This window comes from Crocodylus siamensis, chromosome 5 (genome assembly GCF_052110815.1).
Source record: "Crocodylus siamensis isolate JL-2025a chromosome 5, ASM5211081v1, whole genome shotgun sequence".
NCBI lineage: Eukaryota > Metazoa > Chordata > Crocodylia > Crocodylidae > Crocodylus > Crocodylus siamensis.
This window is the reverse complement of record NC_143399.1, coordinates 184,174,867-184,194,538: the sequence shown is the minus strand read 5'-3', so window position 1 is coordinate 184,194,538 and position 19,672 is coordinate 184,174,867. Positions and strand designations below refer to the sequence as shown.

General features: G+C 40.5%; 1 protein-coding gene across 6 annotated transcripts in view; it reads left to right on the top strand.

The window, feature by feature from the left end:
* The window catches only part of MPP7 (MAGUK p55 scaffold protein 7), a 281,685-nt gene extending 268,959 nt beyond the window's left edge, over positions 1-12,726 (top strand). For all 6 annotated transcript variants that reach the window (XM_090047429.1, XM_090047431.1, XM_090047425.1 and 3 more), the window contains 4 exons: positions 667-760; positions 1,856-1,964; positions 9,182-9,325; positions 11,042-12,726. In XM_090047429.1, coding sequence (XP_089903555.1) covers positions 667-760; positions 1,856-1,964; positions 9,182-9,325; positions 11,042-11,221 — 527 coding nt within the window. In that variant the 3' untranslated portion in view covers positions 11,222-12,726. The remainder of the gene's footprint in view (positions 1-666; positions 761-1,855; positions 1,965-9,181; positions 9,326-11,041) is intronic.
* The last annotated feature ends 6,946 nt before the right edge of the window (positions 12,727-19,672 follow it).

The window sequence follows — 19,672 nt, the reverse complement described above, 5'->3', positions numbered from 1 at the left end:
CTCACCGCACAGTATCATGTTCTGTCAGGTGTGTACCTGTCTTACAGAAAAGGTACTACTTGATGCTTCAAAGGAAGTAAAATAAAAATAAAATTAAACATAATCTAAGTAATCAGTAGTCCAAGACTGTAGATGGGAAGTGAAAGGAATTCATGCCTGACCACCAAAGGCTAAGGCCATAAAACATGAAATGCAGTTTTTCATCAATTGTATTTTTATGCCCTGTATACTGTTGCTGTAAATGTTTTTAATGATCATAAAAATATTTGGCTCTCTTATACACCCAGTTGCTCAGCTGAATTTATCTTTTATGGTCTTGAAATCACTGGGTTTTCCAAATGATTATGCTATGAAAAGTAGTAGAAGGTAAAAGGGGATTGTTCTAAATTGATGTTCATTTTTCACTATTTTTCTCTGTTCCCATTTTATTACATTTTTCCACTATTTAAAAAAAACCCAGTTAGCTGAAATTCATGTTGCATGGGATTTTCTCGCACTTGCTTAAAACACTATCCTGTGATGTGCCAAGTGACCCTAAGAATCCTCAAGTCCTATCTAACCTATTGGGGAATAAGGCCATTTAACCCCACACATGATCGGGCCTTTTACATTTGTCCCAAACCTGATTTACATTTATTTTTTAAACTTTTTTCATGAAAACCACAGACACGACCAGACCAAGAAGAGGCCAAGAAAGTGATGGTGTGGAGTATGTTTTCATTTCCAAGCACTTGTTTGAGACGGATGTACAGAATAACAAGTATGTTGCAAAGATTTTAACCTGAGCCAGGGACAAAACAGTGGTTTCATTGCAAAAGAGTTATTAATTGGTTCTTTTGAGTAGTATTTAAAGTGGGTACTGATTTAAAATTGTTAAAGTATCATTTGAATGCCTAGGCAGTTCAACCTTGAAGCTTCTTTGGAATAATCAAACTGCAAAAGTAGTGTACAAAACTAACATTTTAAAGCTACCAGAAATTTTAAATGCCTTGCAGATGAGGTAAACTCATGGAGATTTTTAAGGTGTTACAAGGAAGGAGGTCCTTTTTAATTTGGTATCCTTTGTTTTATTAAATGAACCTTGTACTACAAAGGACAGAAGCATTGGCAAGCTTGTCATTGCAAGCATTTGTTTAAATTAATGTTTGTGCAGTTATATTCACTTTCAGGACAGGTACTTCCTGTTCTTATGAATTTGGAGACCTACGGAAAAGCCCTTCACTGCAAACTGTCCAAAAATTAAAATAAATGGAAGACAATGGTAGCATCCTGCTCTTTAGCAGCCTGTAAAATATTACAAGTTGAAATGCTGCCCTAAGCATTTCAGAAGGCAAAAGTGTTAGACACAAAGCTATAAGTTTTATTGAAACTTCAAAATGTTCTTTGTTTTTTTGGCAAATTGTATTTATGCTTTTATAGCACATAGCCAGCCACCTTGGCTCCATTAGAACTACTGTAACTCCGCCTTCTATTCTGAGACAGAATTTGGATATTCTGTAGTGTGCAGTGAAATTTCAGTAGTTTCTATTGTTTAGGTTATCCACTCTTTTATTGAATTGCATTAGTTCAGAGAAAGAGGTGATGGAAAACATTAGTGTGCTGTTGGACTATACTACTTTTTTCTCTTTAACTGTAATACAAGCAGGTGTTACTGATTTGAAAATAGTAAAATAGAAGATTTTTTTAAAATTTAGATGCCAAAGTACTTGGCAGCATTTCCTTTTATAAAACATGGTAAAAGTTGCATGTAGAATAAAAATATTTCTTCTCCTGAATTAGGTCTTATAAACCAAGCTGATAAGTTTTTGCAGATGAAATAGGAATGATTCTGATCTGTTTTCACTTTCTACCACAGGTTTATTGAATATGGTGAATATAAAAACAACTACTATGGCACAAGCATAGACTCCGTTCGATCCGTTCTAGCTAAAAACAAAGTTTGTTTGTTGGATGTCCAGCCTCATGTAAGTAAGCAGCTCTCTTGGCATCATGTCATTTACTGAGTTACATGTTAAAGTTCCAGAAGAAAACTGTTTAATAGAGCATTCCATTTGATTCAAAACTAAATTTATATTCCACATCTTTACTGGTTGTACTTACAGCAGAAAGCATTCCTGAAAGAGAGGGAGAGAAGAAGCATTTCAGTACAAATTGCAAGATCTTTTAATACAAGAACTAACTGAAATGGCAGCTTGCACTATAATATTTACAAGTTTATTACTCTCATATTTTCCCCAACATTTGTCTTCATCATTCCTGTGTTAGAATAGGTCTCAAAATTGATTGTTGAAATCCAAAATATCCTTCAGATACAGGCTAGGCCTACATCCCTTTGTCACCTGAGCAGTCCCTTGATTTTACCAGACCATTCATGTAAAGTGTTGCAGGATAGGAAATACAAATACAGAGTAGTGTTCTGAAAGGGGAAGGGATGTTGTTAACCCATTGTGTGTATGTTGCTTTTGTCCTGTTGAAAACCCCAGTATGCAGGATTGGCTGGGAGTAACTTTAACTTGTACATTAAGAATATTTAGCAAAGCTTTGGTAGTGTTGAAGTGATGTTACAGCTGTGATGGTGACCTTTTTTTTGGACCAACTGTATGGCTGGGATTGAAGAAGGGTATTATGGTACCCAAAAACTTGTCTAAGTCTATCCCAACCATGCAGTTGGTCCAATGAAAGAGATCACCCATAAAAAGCCAAACAAAATTTCTTTAACTGAAATGTTTTCCTGAGAACAGATTCTTCAATTCCTTGATGTTCTCTTTCAATGTCCCTGGCTTATCCACTGTGTATCTGCTTGCAAGTCAGTAATCAATTTAACCTAAGCTAAATACCAGGTAAAGCAATAATTTTTTACTTTGTTATGTAAATATAAATACTTAGAGGTAGTGGGCAGTAAATCTATGGGACAGAGAAGTTTTCCAAAGTAGCTACAAACCAAGTATGACCCCTGCCACCCCCAGTGCTCCTTCCTGCCCATGGCAGGGGGTCGGGCTAGATGATCTGTCTAGGTCCCTTCCCACTCATTGATTCTATTATTGTAAGTAAAGGGCAGTTGAAATAGGTAAACCTACTAATGTAAAGACCATTCAAAGGAAGAGTTGTTATTATCTATAGAGTACAAAGACGTTAGCAGAGGAAGCAGGTAAATTGTAACGAGCCATAAAACTATTGTGTTTGGTTCATAGTTTTTAGTATCCAGTAAAGTTACGAACTTTTGTTGCCAGGCCTGTCTTCCGAAAGAGCAGTGAGCTCAGAGATGGAACGGTTGTTCTGTGAAAGGTGTTATTCTGTTGGTGGTTGGGGATGTCTGTCCTTTATATCCTTTTCAGGGTGTTCATTCTGGCATGCAGCAGTTATTAATTTCATCCATTTAGTTTCAGTGAGTGTATTTGGGGCATTGGATGATATTAGAGGTGCACTGATAGATTGGTCCAATATTGGATCAGTACCAAAATAAAATTTGCTGTATCGGCCTGATGGGGTAGATAATTTGGCCAATAAATGCTCATGCTGTGTGCAGCCACAGTGCAGCACTCAGGCAGCGAGGAGCAGATCTGGCAGCATGGAGAGCTGCCTCCTGCTGGTTAGTTCATTGTGGTAGAAGCGGAGGGAGGAGGGAACGGACATGGGGGACAGCTCAATGCCCCCTGCAATGAGAGAGGAGGCAGGGGTAGGCGTGGGATGAGGGGAGGTGGCTCCTGCTGCTTGCACCCCAAGAGGGTGGGTTGGGGGGGGTGCCCAGATCTGTGCAGAGAGGGGCGGGGCGGACTGCAGCCAGGTCTACACAGGGCTCTTCTTGGCAGGGGCTGGGCTTGGAGCAGTTGCCAGTGGTGCTGGGAGGATGCTGCATCCACCCCAAGTTTTGCCACAGCTCCACTCCCAGTGCTGCCACCACCAGTCGCCCAGTGCTGACCCAGCTCTTCCCAGCGTGTGGCTGGAGGCAGGGCATAGAGCTGGAGCAGCTCCAGGTGGGTGGCAGTGGCTGCACCGGGAGTGGAGTGGCGGTGGAATTTGAGGTGGATGCAGCACCCTCCCAGTGCTGCTGGTGCACGCTCCAAACCCAGCCCCCATTGAGAATAGCCCTGCGCAGCCCCAGCTGCATCCTGCCCTGCCCCGCACGGATCCAGGACCCCCCCACGCCCTCCACCAAACTGGACTTACCACCTGGAGGCAGCTGTACTGGAAATCAGATTGGTATCGGCTGTTATGCCTCCTTAAATATTGGCTATCAGTGTTGGCCCCCAAAATCTCTGTCTGTGCAACCCTAGATGATATACAACATGTTGCTGAAACCATGGTAGAAATCAAGTAAGCAAACCCAGAGGATTACTTCAAATGATGAAAATGTCACCTTGCTTGTGTTGTACCTAGCTACACCATCATATATGCCCTCCTTGAGAAATTCTTCTGCAAGAGGTGATTCAGCAACTGCCCCTTTGATAACTGACAGTGCAGCTTATTCAATGTATGATGTGACTGGTATCTCAGAGAAAATGCTGGGGACTTCTGGAAGCTTGGTTCTTGGCCATTTTTGTCTTAGTTCAAAGCAAGTGGCATCTTGAATATTCAGGGTGAAAGGGGGTATCATGGCTCTCTCTCCCAGGATTACTGAAGGGTTTAGCAAGTATGACTTAAATGGGACTTTGGCATATATAGCTCTGTCTTGGTAGAGGAATGGTCAGATACCCTGATTTTCAGTGTCCTAAAACAAGGTATGTTTTAATACCATAAGATAGTATATAAACTGGATTTACCCACCCTCAAAGCAATACAGACTTCTCCACAGAGTAGGGAGTTACCTCAAAAAGGACATTTGGGTTCATGGTAATATCAAAGGGCTCATATTGTTGAGGCTCTTCTGGTGAATTGGATCCCATTTGTTCAGGGCTGAACAGGGACATTGTCAGCATAGCTTACAACAGAAACACCAAAGGGTTTGTTTATCAGTGGTGGCATGCAAATATATACTAGGGTAGAAAAACCTCCTTTGGCGGAGGATAATTCAGTGATTTACTTAGATTTTTTTTATACCTTTTCCTTCAGGTCATGTGAAGGAGTCTTTTGGAATTAGACATTCTTGCAAACATAATATTATGCATTTGTCCTATATGTGGGTGGCCAGTAGCCCTAGAAGTTCATTGGTAGGCCTCAGAAGTGAGGCAGGTGCATGGGTTAGAAGAGTTGATGTATGGATCTGCAGGCACTAGATCCCTAAAAGCTCAAACCACAGCCTTGACAGATCTGAGTTGGCATAGTTCTTTGAAACCAGATGATTTCCTCTTACACTCTTTGACTAGCTGCTACTTGACAATTATTATACATCTAGGTGTAAGCATTTTGAGTCTGTAAACATGCTGACAAATCTAGGTCCCTCTCTGAGGCTGAGAAAGCCAGGCAGGGTGTGAATGGGTGGCTAAATTTGTACTGGAGCGTGGGACAGATTGGTAGTCACCCAACACAAAATATCAGAGAGTACTAGGGTTACTCAGGGATGATGATACATACCTGTCCAGTGGGATACAAATAAATTTTTGCCTGATATTAGGAAGGAAACTCTTACCTATCTGGTAAATTTGGTTGGTATCAGAGGCGGGGAAAATGGGAGTGAAGAGAAGCAGCCAAAGCACCAGCTCCTTCCTGTGGCAGATGCATGTTCTCAAGTGGGTCTGTCTCCCTAATGGACCAGAAGTGGAAGTGTGTTCATAAGAAGGCCCCTACAGAAGCTAGGAAGAGAAGACTGGGGCTCCTAATGTTTGGTATAGTGGAAAAGTACCATTTTTTACACTGGTCCCTTCCTACACCTATATCCAAAGAATGGATGATGCCTCCTTGCTTGGCATATGGAAGGGCATCGGGGTCCCAGCAATCTGCTAGGACCAGGGAGAGGGCTCATGGCAGCACTCCAAAGGTGGGAATTAGCAAGGAAAAGATGCTGACCTGCACCATGTAACACTGACAGTTACGATCCAAGATGACTTACAGTTGTGGTGTAATCACTTGGGTATTGTTTTTTCTCCCTGCCTAGTCACTATAGCAGATTAGTTGAAGTCATCTGTCTACATGCATCCTGGTAGATCCATTTGCTATAGGCAAGCAGCTTATTACACACTCTGCCCATCACCTGGTGATAGAGCATTGTTATGGTGGCTACTGCAAGCAGATACTTGCAAATGTAGCTGCTAGCCTGTATGTGTGGGTTCCCAGTGACTTGTGCTTTGGGGGGCACACACACAAATTATTTAGGTCCAAGCAGTCTCCATACAATTTCCCATACAAGCCTCTGTCTTCCGGGCATCACTCCTAAGCTATTATCCAACCTACAGTGATGTTCACTTGCAATCCATCCTTGCTATAAATAAAGATGTACCCAGGCAGACCATAACCTGTGAGGCTGGTCTTAAGTAAACTGCTGCTTCTGGGCTTCATTTCCCTTGTGTCAGTGGGGACAGGAATTTGACAGGTCCTTTCAGGGAATCTGTTTTTGAACACTGAGTGGTGTGTATGCAAGGAAGCCATTTCCCATCTTTGAGATAAAGTGCTGGTCCTTTCCTAGGGACAGGTTCCTTTTTCAGTTCTGTTTTCAGGTGGACTGACTCCGGTTCCCTTGACTGGGGCATCTCCCAGATATCCAGTCTTGCTCTCAATGCATCCTCTGTTACAGGCGATGGCTCTGTGACTGTTGCACACCTGTTGTGGATTTTTCCCACTCTTAAATAGGAATTGCATGTCAGACAGTCCTCCTCAACTGTCTCACTCTGTGTCCCTACTTTTGGCTGACTTCAGTGTCTCAGCCACACTGTGCTGTGCCCTAATTTCTTTTCCCAGTTTTGACTGGAACCTTACGTACAGCTAGAAGTAAGCTTGGCCTCTGTTTCTATAGCTAATTGGGCATGATTACTCCCTGTTTAAATAGCATATACTGGAAATATTCTGTGGATGCAATAGCTGAAGTGTATTCACATTAAACCAAATATTATGTCGTGCTTCTTATTACAGAAGCTCCCTTATTAGAGTCTCCCAAACCATCAAAAACTGCAAGAAATGTTGATCCTACAGCATACAGCAAATAATTATAAAGCATTAATGTTCTGGCTATTAAAATATGAGCAGGCCATTGTCTTATGAATACAAAGATCTCATATGGAAGTATGCTACCAAATCTATTAACTGTTTAAGCTTGGGGACCTGTGTAATTGGCAGCCTGGTGGTTAGAACTCGTGACAGGTTCCCCTTGCTTTGTGCTGTACGTGTTCCTGGAAAATGGCACATAACTCAAATTCACATAAAGGAGAACCCACTTTACAAGGTAACAAATAGGGATACACCCCAAAACCTTGAATCTGCTGACCCGAAGACCCATTTCTACCACTTTTACAAGCCAATTTTGGTACTCACCAACAGCAGACAGTACACTCAAGCACAGGGCACTATCATATTCGGGGTGGCAACTACAGAAACACGTGTTGCAGACAACGAGAGACGAACACAGATCCACACAGGAGACTATATTTTGGTATTTTGTCTCACAATGCACTGGACAAAGCAGCTGATTGTGGGCTTCCTCCACACCAATCGTGTGAGAGTGAATTTACCTTGCACATAATTAATTTTTGGTATACAAGGGTCATCATATAAGAGTGAATTCGCACATACAGAAGCCACATGAAGCGAGGGAACCCTGTAGTGCCTGGATTGCTGCTTCTACAATGGCTGTTATGATGGCAGATGGAGGCAACCACCACTCAGGTAGCTGATGCGTGTGGGTTCTCCTCCTCTATTCCTGTGGCACATTGTCATTTCTGAGGCCTTTGGCTTTTTGTACTAAAAATCCCAAGTTTGTTCATAGACTGGTAGGGGTACTTTGTGTGTTTGGGGGGAGAGTGAATGTTCTTGTGGACATAATCTCGATTCCTTGGGTGCCTACAGTTGATGACTCAGATAGTCTCTTCTAGTCAGACATTCTCACGTTTCCATAATGTGGCTGCTAGTGGCCCAGTAGCAACATTTAATTGTGTAAGGAGCTGCAAAGGGAGATAAAGCTTTAAGTGCATTTAGACTGCAGAGATACTGGGAAGAGAATATCTCTTGAGGCAAGCTACCTCAGCTTCTGAAAGCAGCCTTGGCATAGCAGCATGGATCTGTGTATGGGCTGGAAGCAGGGTGATGTAACCCATCTGAAGCCTTATGGGGCCATAATTAGACTGCTGCTGCTTCCCACGGCTGTGCAGTGCATAAGTTCTCTAGTTCAGGGGTGTCAAACTCATCCAGCCCCATAGGCTGGAGAAGTAGCACGAGTCCAGTCCGTGGGCCAGATCTGGAGCATGGAGCTTTGTCATGTGGCCCGCAGCTGCTCACGGGGCAGAAATTTTGTGACAGGGCAGGTGGCAATAGGGTTAATTGTCATGGCTCCAGGAGCCATGGCAGCTGCTGCTCATCCCACTAAATTTCCAACCCATGGGCTGGGTGACAGCTCCACACTCCAGATCCAGCCCACAAGTCAGAAAATTGGCAGTGGAATGAGACAGCTGTACAGGTCCCAAAGCTACAGCAATTAGCACTGGCACTGCTCATCCTGCCACCAAATGTCCAGTCCTGCGGGCCAAATCTTTGACTCTCCTGCTTTAGTCAAATAGGCAGTCCTGATCTGACTGAGGAAATTAAGCAGCAGGAGAGATGTCACTTGGTGAGTCTTTTGAGAAGGATTGAGAACAAATGGTTGTCTTTATCTCTATGAACTCTTGCAGGTGGGCTGCAGGATGCCTCCCTCCACCCTCCATCTTTTGAAGTTTGGCCATAGAAAGCTCAGCTCCTAGAACCAGCTCTTGAAATGAGCTGCTTCTTCCTCAGGGTGTAACGAATCTTTGTGAGCATTCAATTCTTCTAGCTAGGGAAGTACCAGCCCTCCAGGCAGGTGCCCCAGGTTTCTGTCTGGCAGACAGATCAGTCTTGGCCTTACCGACAGCTTGTGTGGGGATTTTTTACTATTCGAGTAACACGGTGCACAGAAAAATGCTGTTTGGGCATGGAGGGTGATACTGACTGAAAGGTGCACTTCCAGAAATGTATTATACATTTATTCTGGGTAGCGGAGGATTTCTTTTATTATTGCAGACTCCAGGGCACAGAAGACTGCAACGCCGGTTATTAATTAATTATGATCACTTTCTCTTCCCAGACTGTGAAGCACTTGAGGACATACGAATTTAAACCATTTGTGATATTTATAAAGCCTCCATCACTTGAGCGTTTGAGGGAGACCAGAAAAAATGCCAAGATTATTTCAAGCAAAGATGAGAAGGGGACTGCAAAACCCTTTACGGTAAGTTTTTTTAGACTCAGATGTGAAAAGCAATCAAGAGATCTTTTTAATAAAGGTTTAAAAGGAAAATAAAGCTGTTGGAATGAAATGGATCTTTGCCCTACAACTTTGATGCATGTGTATTTATACATAATATATTCTTTGTTTTTATATGTCTCAAACTCTCTCTCCTGTGCCATAACTTTTTCAGAAGTGTTTTAATTTCTTTTGATGCACTTCAGCATAATTGAAAGTGTATTTTCTAAGCTCCTTTTATTTCACACTATTGGAGCTCCCAAGCAGGAAAATGTTTTTTTTTTTAAAATAGGAAATGATGTGTTGTTTTCAGAATAACTTTAGGTTAGAAAAATCAGAGGTACCATCAATTGTTCAGTGACATTCTCTTATCTTATCAACGTTATTGAATTTTCCCTGAACTAAATTAGACATAACTAACCAAACTCAAAATGAAAAGTAAAAATTTCTTAAATTCACAACTACAGTCACAGAACAAATATTTCAGATACCTTTGTAAGGTAGATAAAATTTTTAAAGCAAATAAAGAAAAAGGGGAAAAAAGTCATAAGTAAGTAGCATCATTTTTAGGTAAAAAGCTGAAAAGTAAAACTTCTTGTTAATCATTCTAAGTAATGCATGCAATTTACAGTATTTACTAATAAACGTCCTAAAGTTAATCACAGACTGACTTTGATATCTGCACATATTTTAGGCTTCCTATTTCCCTCAATTCAAATATTCTATAAATATATATTTAAATTCTAGGTTTTGTGCCACATAGCTGAAATAAAATTTAGCACCCGTGGGTATAGACAGATAAGTAATAGTACTGGTATTGAATGATACCATTATATGGCAGTTCAGTATCACTGTTCCTTCTGTATGTTCATTGTAACACGTGCGTTTTATCTTTAACAAGCTTCCATTACAGTTTAGCAGTACAGCGATTTAGCTCACTTTTATTGTTATAGGCGCATGCAAATGTACCAGTTGCTTTGTAACAGACTGCGCCTTTGTTATACCTCCCCCAGCCCTTCTCAAGTAGTTGCATTCTACATCTGTCCACAGGCTGACTGCAACACCCTTTTGAACCAGTTTTTGATTTACTGCAGAGTATGTGCAATGCAAAAGGGAGCTCTTAGTAGGGGAAAGGACATGATGTGTCTTTAGGACTTTGCTCATTTAAGCTTCAATCTGAGTTATGAAATAAATTAAATACTTAGTTTTTTACATTTTTTCCCCCTAAAAACATGAACATAAACTCAGTAAAGCAATTCTAGCGAGACACAGGAAGCCGACAGGAACTATCCTTTGGATGTGGACCAAGTTCTTAAAAAATAAAGCCTGTGTTCTGATAAATCCCTTGCTAATAGCAAGCTGAGACTTAGGTAATGCAGTTGTCAGTGCATCATTAATGTAAACAGCTAAAAACAGTTTTCCACTGGTATTCCTAGCACAGGAATGTCTCTGTAATTATCAGTTGGTGGCTAATTCTACTGCTCTAAGAGAGAAGAGGAAAGAATTGCCTTGTCAGGCAAATTCTAGTCAGGAGAATGTTTCAAAGAAGTAATTTGAAATGATGAATTTGGAAAAACTCCTGATGCAACAGAAAATAAGCTGAATAAGACATTTATAGAGCCATTCAGTGGATGTGCATTGAACACTGATGTGTTTGATATACTTGTACTTTGGATTGACAACTTCTACTTGTTTTATTAGGAAGAAGATTTTCAAGAAATGATTAAGTCTGCTCAGATGATGGAAAGTCAGTATGGCCATCTCTTTGATAAAGTTATAGTTAATGATGACCTCACCACAGCTTACAATGAGCTGAAAACAACTTTTGACACACTGGAGACAGAGACCTTTTGGGTTCCAGTCAGCTGGTTGCATTCATAACGCTAGGAATAAGGAAAATATATGATAGTAGCTGGGAATTTGCTAATAAGGTGCATGGTTGGACCCAATTTTGTCACCATTTTCTTGGTGGGAGGGTTTTTCAAGCTTGGGCAAACTGTGACATGCAGCTTCAGACTTGGTGCAATTGAACTGTTCATCTTGTTTTTCTGTATCCTAATCCATCCTGTTTGAATTTTGGGACAAGAAGTTTCCCATGTAATCCAAGCCTTACCAAGGTCAGTACAGTGAGCTAATACTATGTCAAAAACTGCCAGCAAGTTATTTTATATATCAGTGTCCAAGTTGAAGGGGTTTTTTTAAACAAGGGTTAACAGAAGATATTAATTAACACTAGATATCAGTGCATTGGTGGTCTCAGCCATAATTGCTTCCATGAAAGGTTGCACATTAGCACTTGGAAGTTATTACCTGTACTTTAATAGAACTTGAGACAACTGAAGCAGGTGACAGTGACCACCATTTCTATGGACAGGACATCAGTTTTAATTGGATTAAGAATCAGGATGAGGTCTTCTTTCCTTTGTCTCATGTGCACAGAGTGATGTTAGTGTTCGCTTTTATTGAATTTTTTTACCAAATGAGAAAAGAACTTTAGTGACTTAACTGTAAAATATTCTCTGGAAGAGTAACAGTCTTTTGCTGCTCTACCGTGCATATGCATGCAGTGAAATTCTTCATGCTTGCTTTGTGGCACAACAAAGACAACTGTTGGGAATATTTATCTGAATAAGGGAAAGTATGAATTACTTTAAATACTTGTAACTTTAACAGTCTTCCTTTGTGGGCAAGTCTTCTATTAGATCTTCTATAAGATCAGTGATATATTGGCATAAAAAGTAATGTAGTGAGTTGCTTTTGTTTTGTTGGTTTTGTTTGTTTTTTTCCCCTTTAAATCAACTCCAAATACTTCTGGCATCCTTTTAAAATAGTTCTAGCCTTTTGGAGACTTTCAGACAATTAGTGGGGGAACTGTTTTGGGATCTGGGAAGCAGTTGCAATACATGAATTGTTTGTATTAGTTATACATAAAATACTTGTTTTAAAAATATGAAATTTATCAAGACACATCTGAACAGCATTCAGAGGATATTTTGTTTTAAATTCAAATGCTTTTATTTTTGTTGAAGCTTGGAAGCTATGCTACAAAGAAAATTATTCTCCTTTTAACACTGGCTAGATACAATTGAAACCTCAATTTGAATCCTGTGTGATGGAGCAACCAAATATACAGTTGATCGTGTATTTTTAATATTGGTGTCTTCCATTTTTCTTGATTTTTACTACTGAGGCAGGAAATGAGAATATGTGTGAAGAAGGAGTAAAGCACGTGTGTTAACTGAGTAGTGAACTTGTCTTACAGGTACAGTGTATAGATTAATTTGCTTACTTCAGATCATCACATCTGTGCCATTCAGACAGGAAGCATAGTTATTTTATGTTACCATGTAGAGAGAATGTATCTGTCTTGTTTAAAGAAAAAAGAATTTAGTGAAACCTATATATTTATGAAAGGGCTGTAAAGGTATATTACATTTTTGAATTTCTTGTCAGTGTGATCATTTATAAAATAAGTTTCTATGCTGTTCTAATTTGAGACACTGTCTTTGTAAATTGAGTTCAACATTCCATGTAAATATTTTAGGTTAGCTTGTATCCTGATAAAGCCATAAATTCTTTGCAGTTGTCTTCTAAATGCACATTTGCTGTTTTGGTCATTGCGTTTTGATTTAAAATGATGTAAAGCAAGTGAAATGCAAGCAGCAGCAACAACAAGAAAAACCCTAGGAGTCTGGAAATGTTTATATTGCAGATACTGACCTACTGTATCTCACTAGGATATGCTGTACTTGAATAGCTGTAATGTTAACTTCTGCAATACTTCTCCATTTTTTGGTGGACCTAAGCTTATTTGTAACACAAGTACCAGCTCATTGATTGCATTTAATTCAAATGAAGTTATAAATCGAGTGTGGGTTGAAGAAACATTCTCTCTTTTAAATTACTCAGTCTAACTTTCCCCTGAGAAATACAGTCCTCAGTGTATTGAGTACCCTCAATTTTCATTGTAGACAAGAAAAGGTGAGGGTGCTCCACACCTCTTTCTGACCTGACCCTGGTATGTCAGAGGAGCTGCAATCCTTATTAAAAGAGTGTGCTGAAACTGCTTCTAAGCTGTAGTGCCAAGATCACTAGTGTAAAATATCCTTCAAATAAAGGACCTGTTTTGCTATATAAGAAACAGATGCTATTAATGTTTGAAAACCCTAGAAGCAGGCTGTCCTTTGCTGCCCTGCAGGCTTTTTGCAAGGGGAAAACAATTTTGAACCTGTTTTAAATCTAATTTTTCAGGTCAGTGGGGCCTATGAAGACCTTCTACAACAGACCAGGGTGGGAGGCCATAAGCTGCCTGATGCTTTGTTCTTTTTATAGAGACACTTACTTTCTGATGCTCTGTGTAAACACTGGCAATAATTTCCTAGACAGCTGGCCACCTGCTCCTGTCTAATTGTAACACCTGTGAAAGAAGGAGAAGGAAAGGGGAGACCATAAAAGCAAATGCAGAACAAACCAAAAAGGGATAAAAGGTGTGAGCCGTCTTTGAGCAGCTAGAAATAAAATTTTGAATGAGTTTTTAGAAAAAAGAAAGGTACAGCCCACTCAAGTAAATACCCTTTTAAAACTAACATTATTGCAGTGTGTCCTCATCAATAAAAACAGAATCCATCAGTCTCTGTGAGGCTGTCAGATACGGTACTGGGTCAAGACAGAAAAGGTTCTAGTCCAACAGTTTTGTTACTAGGACAGGCCTCATGCATGAGGTAGGGAAATACAAAACCCACTTGTTAAAATTGCCCTGCTAAGATAAAAATTGTGTGCGTGTTTCTGACTTTCAAGGCTTTATGGAGCCTTAGGAGGTGACAATATGTGTCTTACGTAATGTGTATATTCAAGTTGTGCTGTGTGGTTTTTAGATAATTGTTTTTACATTTAAGCACAGATATTTTTATTGTATTTTAGCTGTTTTGGCATAGTAAAACAAATGTTGACATTTTATATTATTGTATCCAGATCTATACTTGAATTCATTGGTTGATGTCATACCTGAAATCTGGTTTTACCTTCTTATGCAGAACAATAAATTATTGAGATAATATATTAATCGAAGACATTTTGCTTTTTGTTCAACCTGTGCAAGGTATTTTATGGTGTCGCTCACCAGAATGACTTCAAATGGTAAAATCTATATGTTTCACAGGTCTCCATCTTAATTGCACCTGTTAACAGTTACTCGTAAATGAATGCTATGGGCAAGGGTATATCAGAACCATTTGTGGTGCGGCCTGTCAGATTCCAGTAAATATGCAAATTCTGCTAAATACCTTGTCACAAGGACATGAAAAAAGAAAGGAAAGGATGGTCAAGGGTGGTCCATTCAAGCCTCTAACATCCCATTGAGCTAGTGTAGTTAAGACACCCTGATTTCTTAGCCAAAGGCACACAAGGCAGTGATGAAGTTGGCATCACATCTGACCACCTTCTATTCCCCAGGGTGCCTCAGTGACCCAGTTCTCAATTACAGCTCAGTGAATCAGGGGCAGTCTTTGTCACAAGTCCAAAGCATGGCTTAAACTCAGGCCTCTGGAGCCATACCATAGCAAAGGATCTTAGCAACTCTACCACTGCATTCATGACAACAGACTTAACATTTCGATGTACTACTTTGGTTGCTTTTCCATTTTCCTTGCCTCCTCCCTTGAATACACTCTTTTCTCCTTAGAGTGAAGTTGCAAAGGAAGCAGAGAATAAAGATAATTGAGAGGTGATCTGCAGATGGGTGGTGTGGGTAAGCTGCGCATCCCTGCTAAGTGTAACAGAGTCCAGGGCTGGCTGAGTCAGAGCTCTGTTACAGCTTTGTGTAAAGAAAAGGTTGCGTCAGGAGAAGCAACTAACAGGAAGGTATGAGCTAAATTCAGCTGTGGAAAAGGCTTTACTATCTCAGGTTTCAGCCATGGAAAAGTAAAAGTGCCTTCATTGCATTTCTAATATTTCCTTGAAGCATTCTTTGCTCCAAATCTATTCCCAGCTCATTTGGCCATTAATAAAAATGAGGAGTGTTCAGAACCTCTATAAATAAGGTCAGTTAAGTACCTAAATATAGTTAGATCCCTAAGTTAACCATCCGAGATTGTGAATTCTTGCCCCTCTCTCTTTGCAAGATCAAGCTCATAGGGAGGGTATTAATGTTTGGAAATTACTGTTTTTTAAACTCAGCTGATAATAGCATTATAAGCATTCAAATGTAATACACATTAATGCATTTCAAGTGCTTTTGTTCTGCTTTAGTATTGTTCTGCCACACCTCTCACATTTTGATTCAAGCTAATTCTATATACAGCTGATTCAAATTAATACTGTGTAGATAGTTGAATCAAAAAGCCTATGTGATTGGTCATTCGGAAGGCTGCTTTTTCAGTAACAGAAAGCTGCTTCAGTTTAAATACAATCTTAAATAAGGTTTTGGCAGCCACAGCTCCTACAGTGGTTTCCTATGTGCAGCAGGATATTTTTTGTCTGTTGAAATGCTGAAAACCTTTTGTATCTGCAGTTTGACAGAATTCTTCTTTGGCTTCTAAGTTCATTATTAATGGCATCACAGTAGGAAACCTGACTGAAAAATGGACGGAAATGGAATGAAGAATTAAGCTGTTTTTTTATGAACTGTTTACAGAGGCTTGTGTTTAAGAATTTATGCAAAAATGTGAAGAAAATAACATTTGGAAATAACTTAAAATTTTGAGAATTTTTTTGTCTTGCTGTATAAAATGGCACAACACTAATGAGAATTTAGAGGTCAGAGCAGCTGAGGACTTCCTTTTAAAATTATCTTTCTAAAAGAACGGCCATACTGGCTGACGATTGGAAAAGTACCAACCACAGTCACTCCATACAGTCTTCTGAGAAGACATGCTTGCTTTTCTATAGCATTTGAATATCAATCACTGGTCCTAGTAATAATATTTTTTTCTGTTCTTTAATTAAAAATAAGAAAAGCTTTACTGTTTTAAGAAATTAAGTTAGGATGACTCAGAGGTTGCTAAATGTACAATTTCGTGCCATAACAACCAAAAAAAAGTCTTGAGAATCCTGAAGCTGAGTTAGGACTTGAAAACTTTTTGATAAGAAATGAATTAATTGAGAAATAGGGGCTATTACCTTTATGCATATATCTTTCTTCCCTTCTGTTTTCATGTCGATCATTGAAAACCAAAGAAGAAAAGTGGGTCATGGTTGCATTTAAGCATTTAAGGCTTAGGTTCTGGCCAGCAATAGCAATACTTATAGAATAATTGAATGGCAGATGTTAAGGACCACCATCCTTTGGGGAGCCCCTGAAAACATTTGTTCTGCCTTTTTGAGTTCAGGGGCATGTCATGTGAATCTGCTGCCCAGCAGTTGGTTTCAAGGACATCTAAAGAACACTTGGATCTAGCTTGCATTTCTCTTTGAATAAAAACTTGAGATATAGGATGGTCATTCCTTCATCACTGATTTCTTCCTTGAGAAACATAAATGGGCAGCATTGAACATTTTCTAAGCTGCTTTGTTACCAAAGGCCTTTACTTCTGAGAGGATGAAGCTGCAGCTATGCAGTTGTTTTCACAGAGCTAGCACCCAAATGACTCTCCCAAAGGCATCTATTTCTGCCTGAAGACTGCTGTTTCTAATGTAGCTAAAGTCTTTTGGGAGGGCCACGATCTGAATTTTCGACATAACAAAATATGCTTAATTAGTTTGAGCTTCTCCCCTCCTCCTGCTCAGCACTCTGGTGCTACTGGAGTAAAAGATTTGTTCTTTGACAAAAAATAAAAATGTACTTTCTGGTTATGTACAGATGTTACACTTAAAAATGCAGGCGGCTAGAACAGGCAACAAATCACCACTGGATATTAGTTCAGCCATATGTGGACCTTACACTTGGATCCCTTGTTAGGTTCATCCTTAGTTAGAGCCTTGTTGCACAGTAATTCTGGGCAGTTCCTACAGCTCTTAATCCCTGGATTGTCTGCACATTAACACCATAAAGTGGTTTTAAGACCTCGCTATGAGATTCAGTTATGCCAGTCCTGGCCAGGATTATCTCTGATCCACACTACAGCTCCTGTTCCATTAAGGTGTAGCCACTCCCTATTGAAGTCCTCCAGTATCCCAGGGTCTTTCACACATCTGCCCTTAGAGCAGGAATAGAAGCCTGTCCTAGCTCACCAGCCCTGTAGTGACAAGTTGCAGCTAAGTCCTGCCCCTCCTCACCAGGCCTCTAGTGGCAAGTCACAACTGTGTAGGTGGGGGACAGTCAGAAAAGGTTTCTAGGCTAGAGGTGTGACTGCTTCAAACTCCAAGCTCACACTAACACTGATCAACATTTGTGTGGCTCACAGCATAAGGTGCAACAAGGCCCTAATTGTCAAAGTGCCACATTGTACAGACATTCCCTGAAGGTTAGATTGGGCAAAAATGGCCAGCCTAATCTAACTTAGTCCACCAGGGAGATGTGCTAAGTTAGAATGGGCATGGGTTAGACCGATCTACTGAACATCTGTACATGTTGGAGTGTAGCCCCAAGGCTGGAAAATCCCAACTGCTTGTCCCAGGGCTGTGCTTTTCCTTCCCTGTCCTCCCCGCATGCCTCCTGATCCCCACCTCAACCCCAGATGGATAACCTCCCCATGGACCTGGCAGCCCCTTCACCCTGGACTCACTAGCCTCCTCAGTCATGCCTGCTCCTCCCCTCACCCCAAATTACTTAGATCAGGTTTCTGGCATAGGTGAATGTCTGTAAAACCAGCACAAGAAGTGATTTGCCAGATCACTCCTGGTGCCGGTTTTACAGAAGTTTGCCAGTCCTGGGAGCCCAATCTAAGTCAGTTGAGGTGGGGGACCTGCCCCAATCAACTCTCCCTGTGGGCCAACCAACTCCTCCCACAGACCTGCTAGACCCCCAATATCACTTGCGTCTCCCCCCCATCCTGACTTACCTTAGATCAGTTCCCAGCACCAGCCAAACATCTGTAAAACCAACGTGGAGTCTACAATCACATGGCTTAAAGTAAGCCACATGTTTATAGATCAAATCCAAAGAATGTCTGTAATGTTCTTCAATTGCAAAGAGCAGGACTCAAGTAAGGAATCACTGAATTAGATCAGGCAACCTTTTTTTTTTTACCACATCTAACGTCCCAAACTTTTAAGTGTAATGTCTATAGAAACCCATGGTTATCTTGGGAAACTGAAACAGAAAAGACAGTTTTTCTGGCAGAGGGTGCTACAGTTATTTAAGAAACAAATAGGCAAAGCTGAAATGGGAGCCAGGTGGAAGAGTAATTTTATATGGTTGCATTTTCTCATGGGGAAAAAAAACACATTTAATTTATGTAGTCCCTCGGAGTGGCACATGCTAAATCTGTGTGGCTTGTTTTCTTTTGTCTTCTAATTCAGAAGATTAGTTGTTTTTGTTTGCACACCTCTCCCACTGTTGCCCTTGCATGGCTTGGATATCTCACAGTTGTTGGTATCATTGTCATTTTCCCCAACACATATATCAAAAGCCTGCTCATAAGTGATGATGAGCACCTAGAAATTACTCCCAGCTTCAAAGGCAGATCTGTGCCACAAGCTTACTGTGCCAGGTAGTGCCATGCTCAAGCTGGCTGTGTGTGTGCACATGTGCACTCCCTTGCTAAGCAGAAGCAGTGGAGCAGTACTTGCTGAGAGGCTGTGCTAATTGGACCATCCATTGTTCCACAAATATGATTGAATTCTCTATGTGAGGTAGCATATGTGAAGCCAGTGCATAATGTTTAAAGGTGCCACTGTCTGCCACACTAAGTTTGCAATGCAGACACGTCCAGAGAAAGTTGGGGAAAGACAATGCTGCCCAGACCCTATTTGTAGGGCACATGAAAAACAATGACTCTGAATCACTTTATATGATACTTCATGGTGTATATATATAGATCCTTTTACCCACATACATAAGTCACCCTGCCTTGTTGTGAATTTGCATTATTGTTATGCTTACAAGTTTTGCTTCTGGACAAGTATCCACTGTTGGGCATTGTACATTGTCCCTGTCCAAACAAAGACAACAGACAGGATTGAGAGGACAAGGGAGTAACAACACAGCACTGACTGGGATGGCAGGAAGCCTTACCGTTGTCAAGCTATTTGTAGGCATCATCAAAAAGAAGTTTTAAGGAAGGTTCTGAAGCAGGATAGAAGATTACTTTTATGGATACTTCTAAGGCCTCCACCTAAGCATGAGAAGCACGGTCGAAGAAAGTTCATTGTTAGTTAAGTTAATTATTTAAAGGTTTAACAGGTGGGCAACAGAGGTGATAACATAATACACCATTCATAAGAGGGAGCCAACCC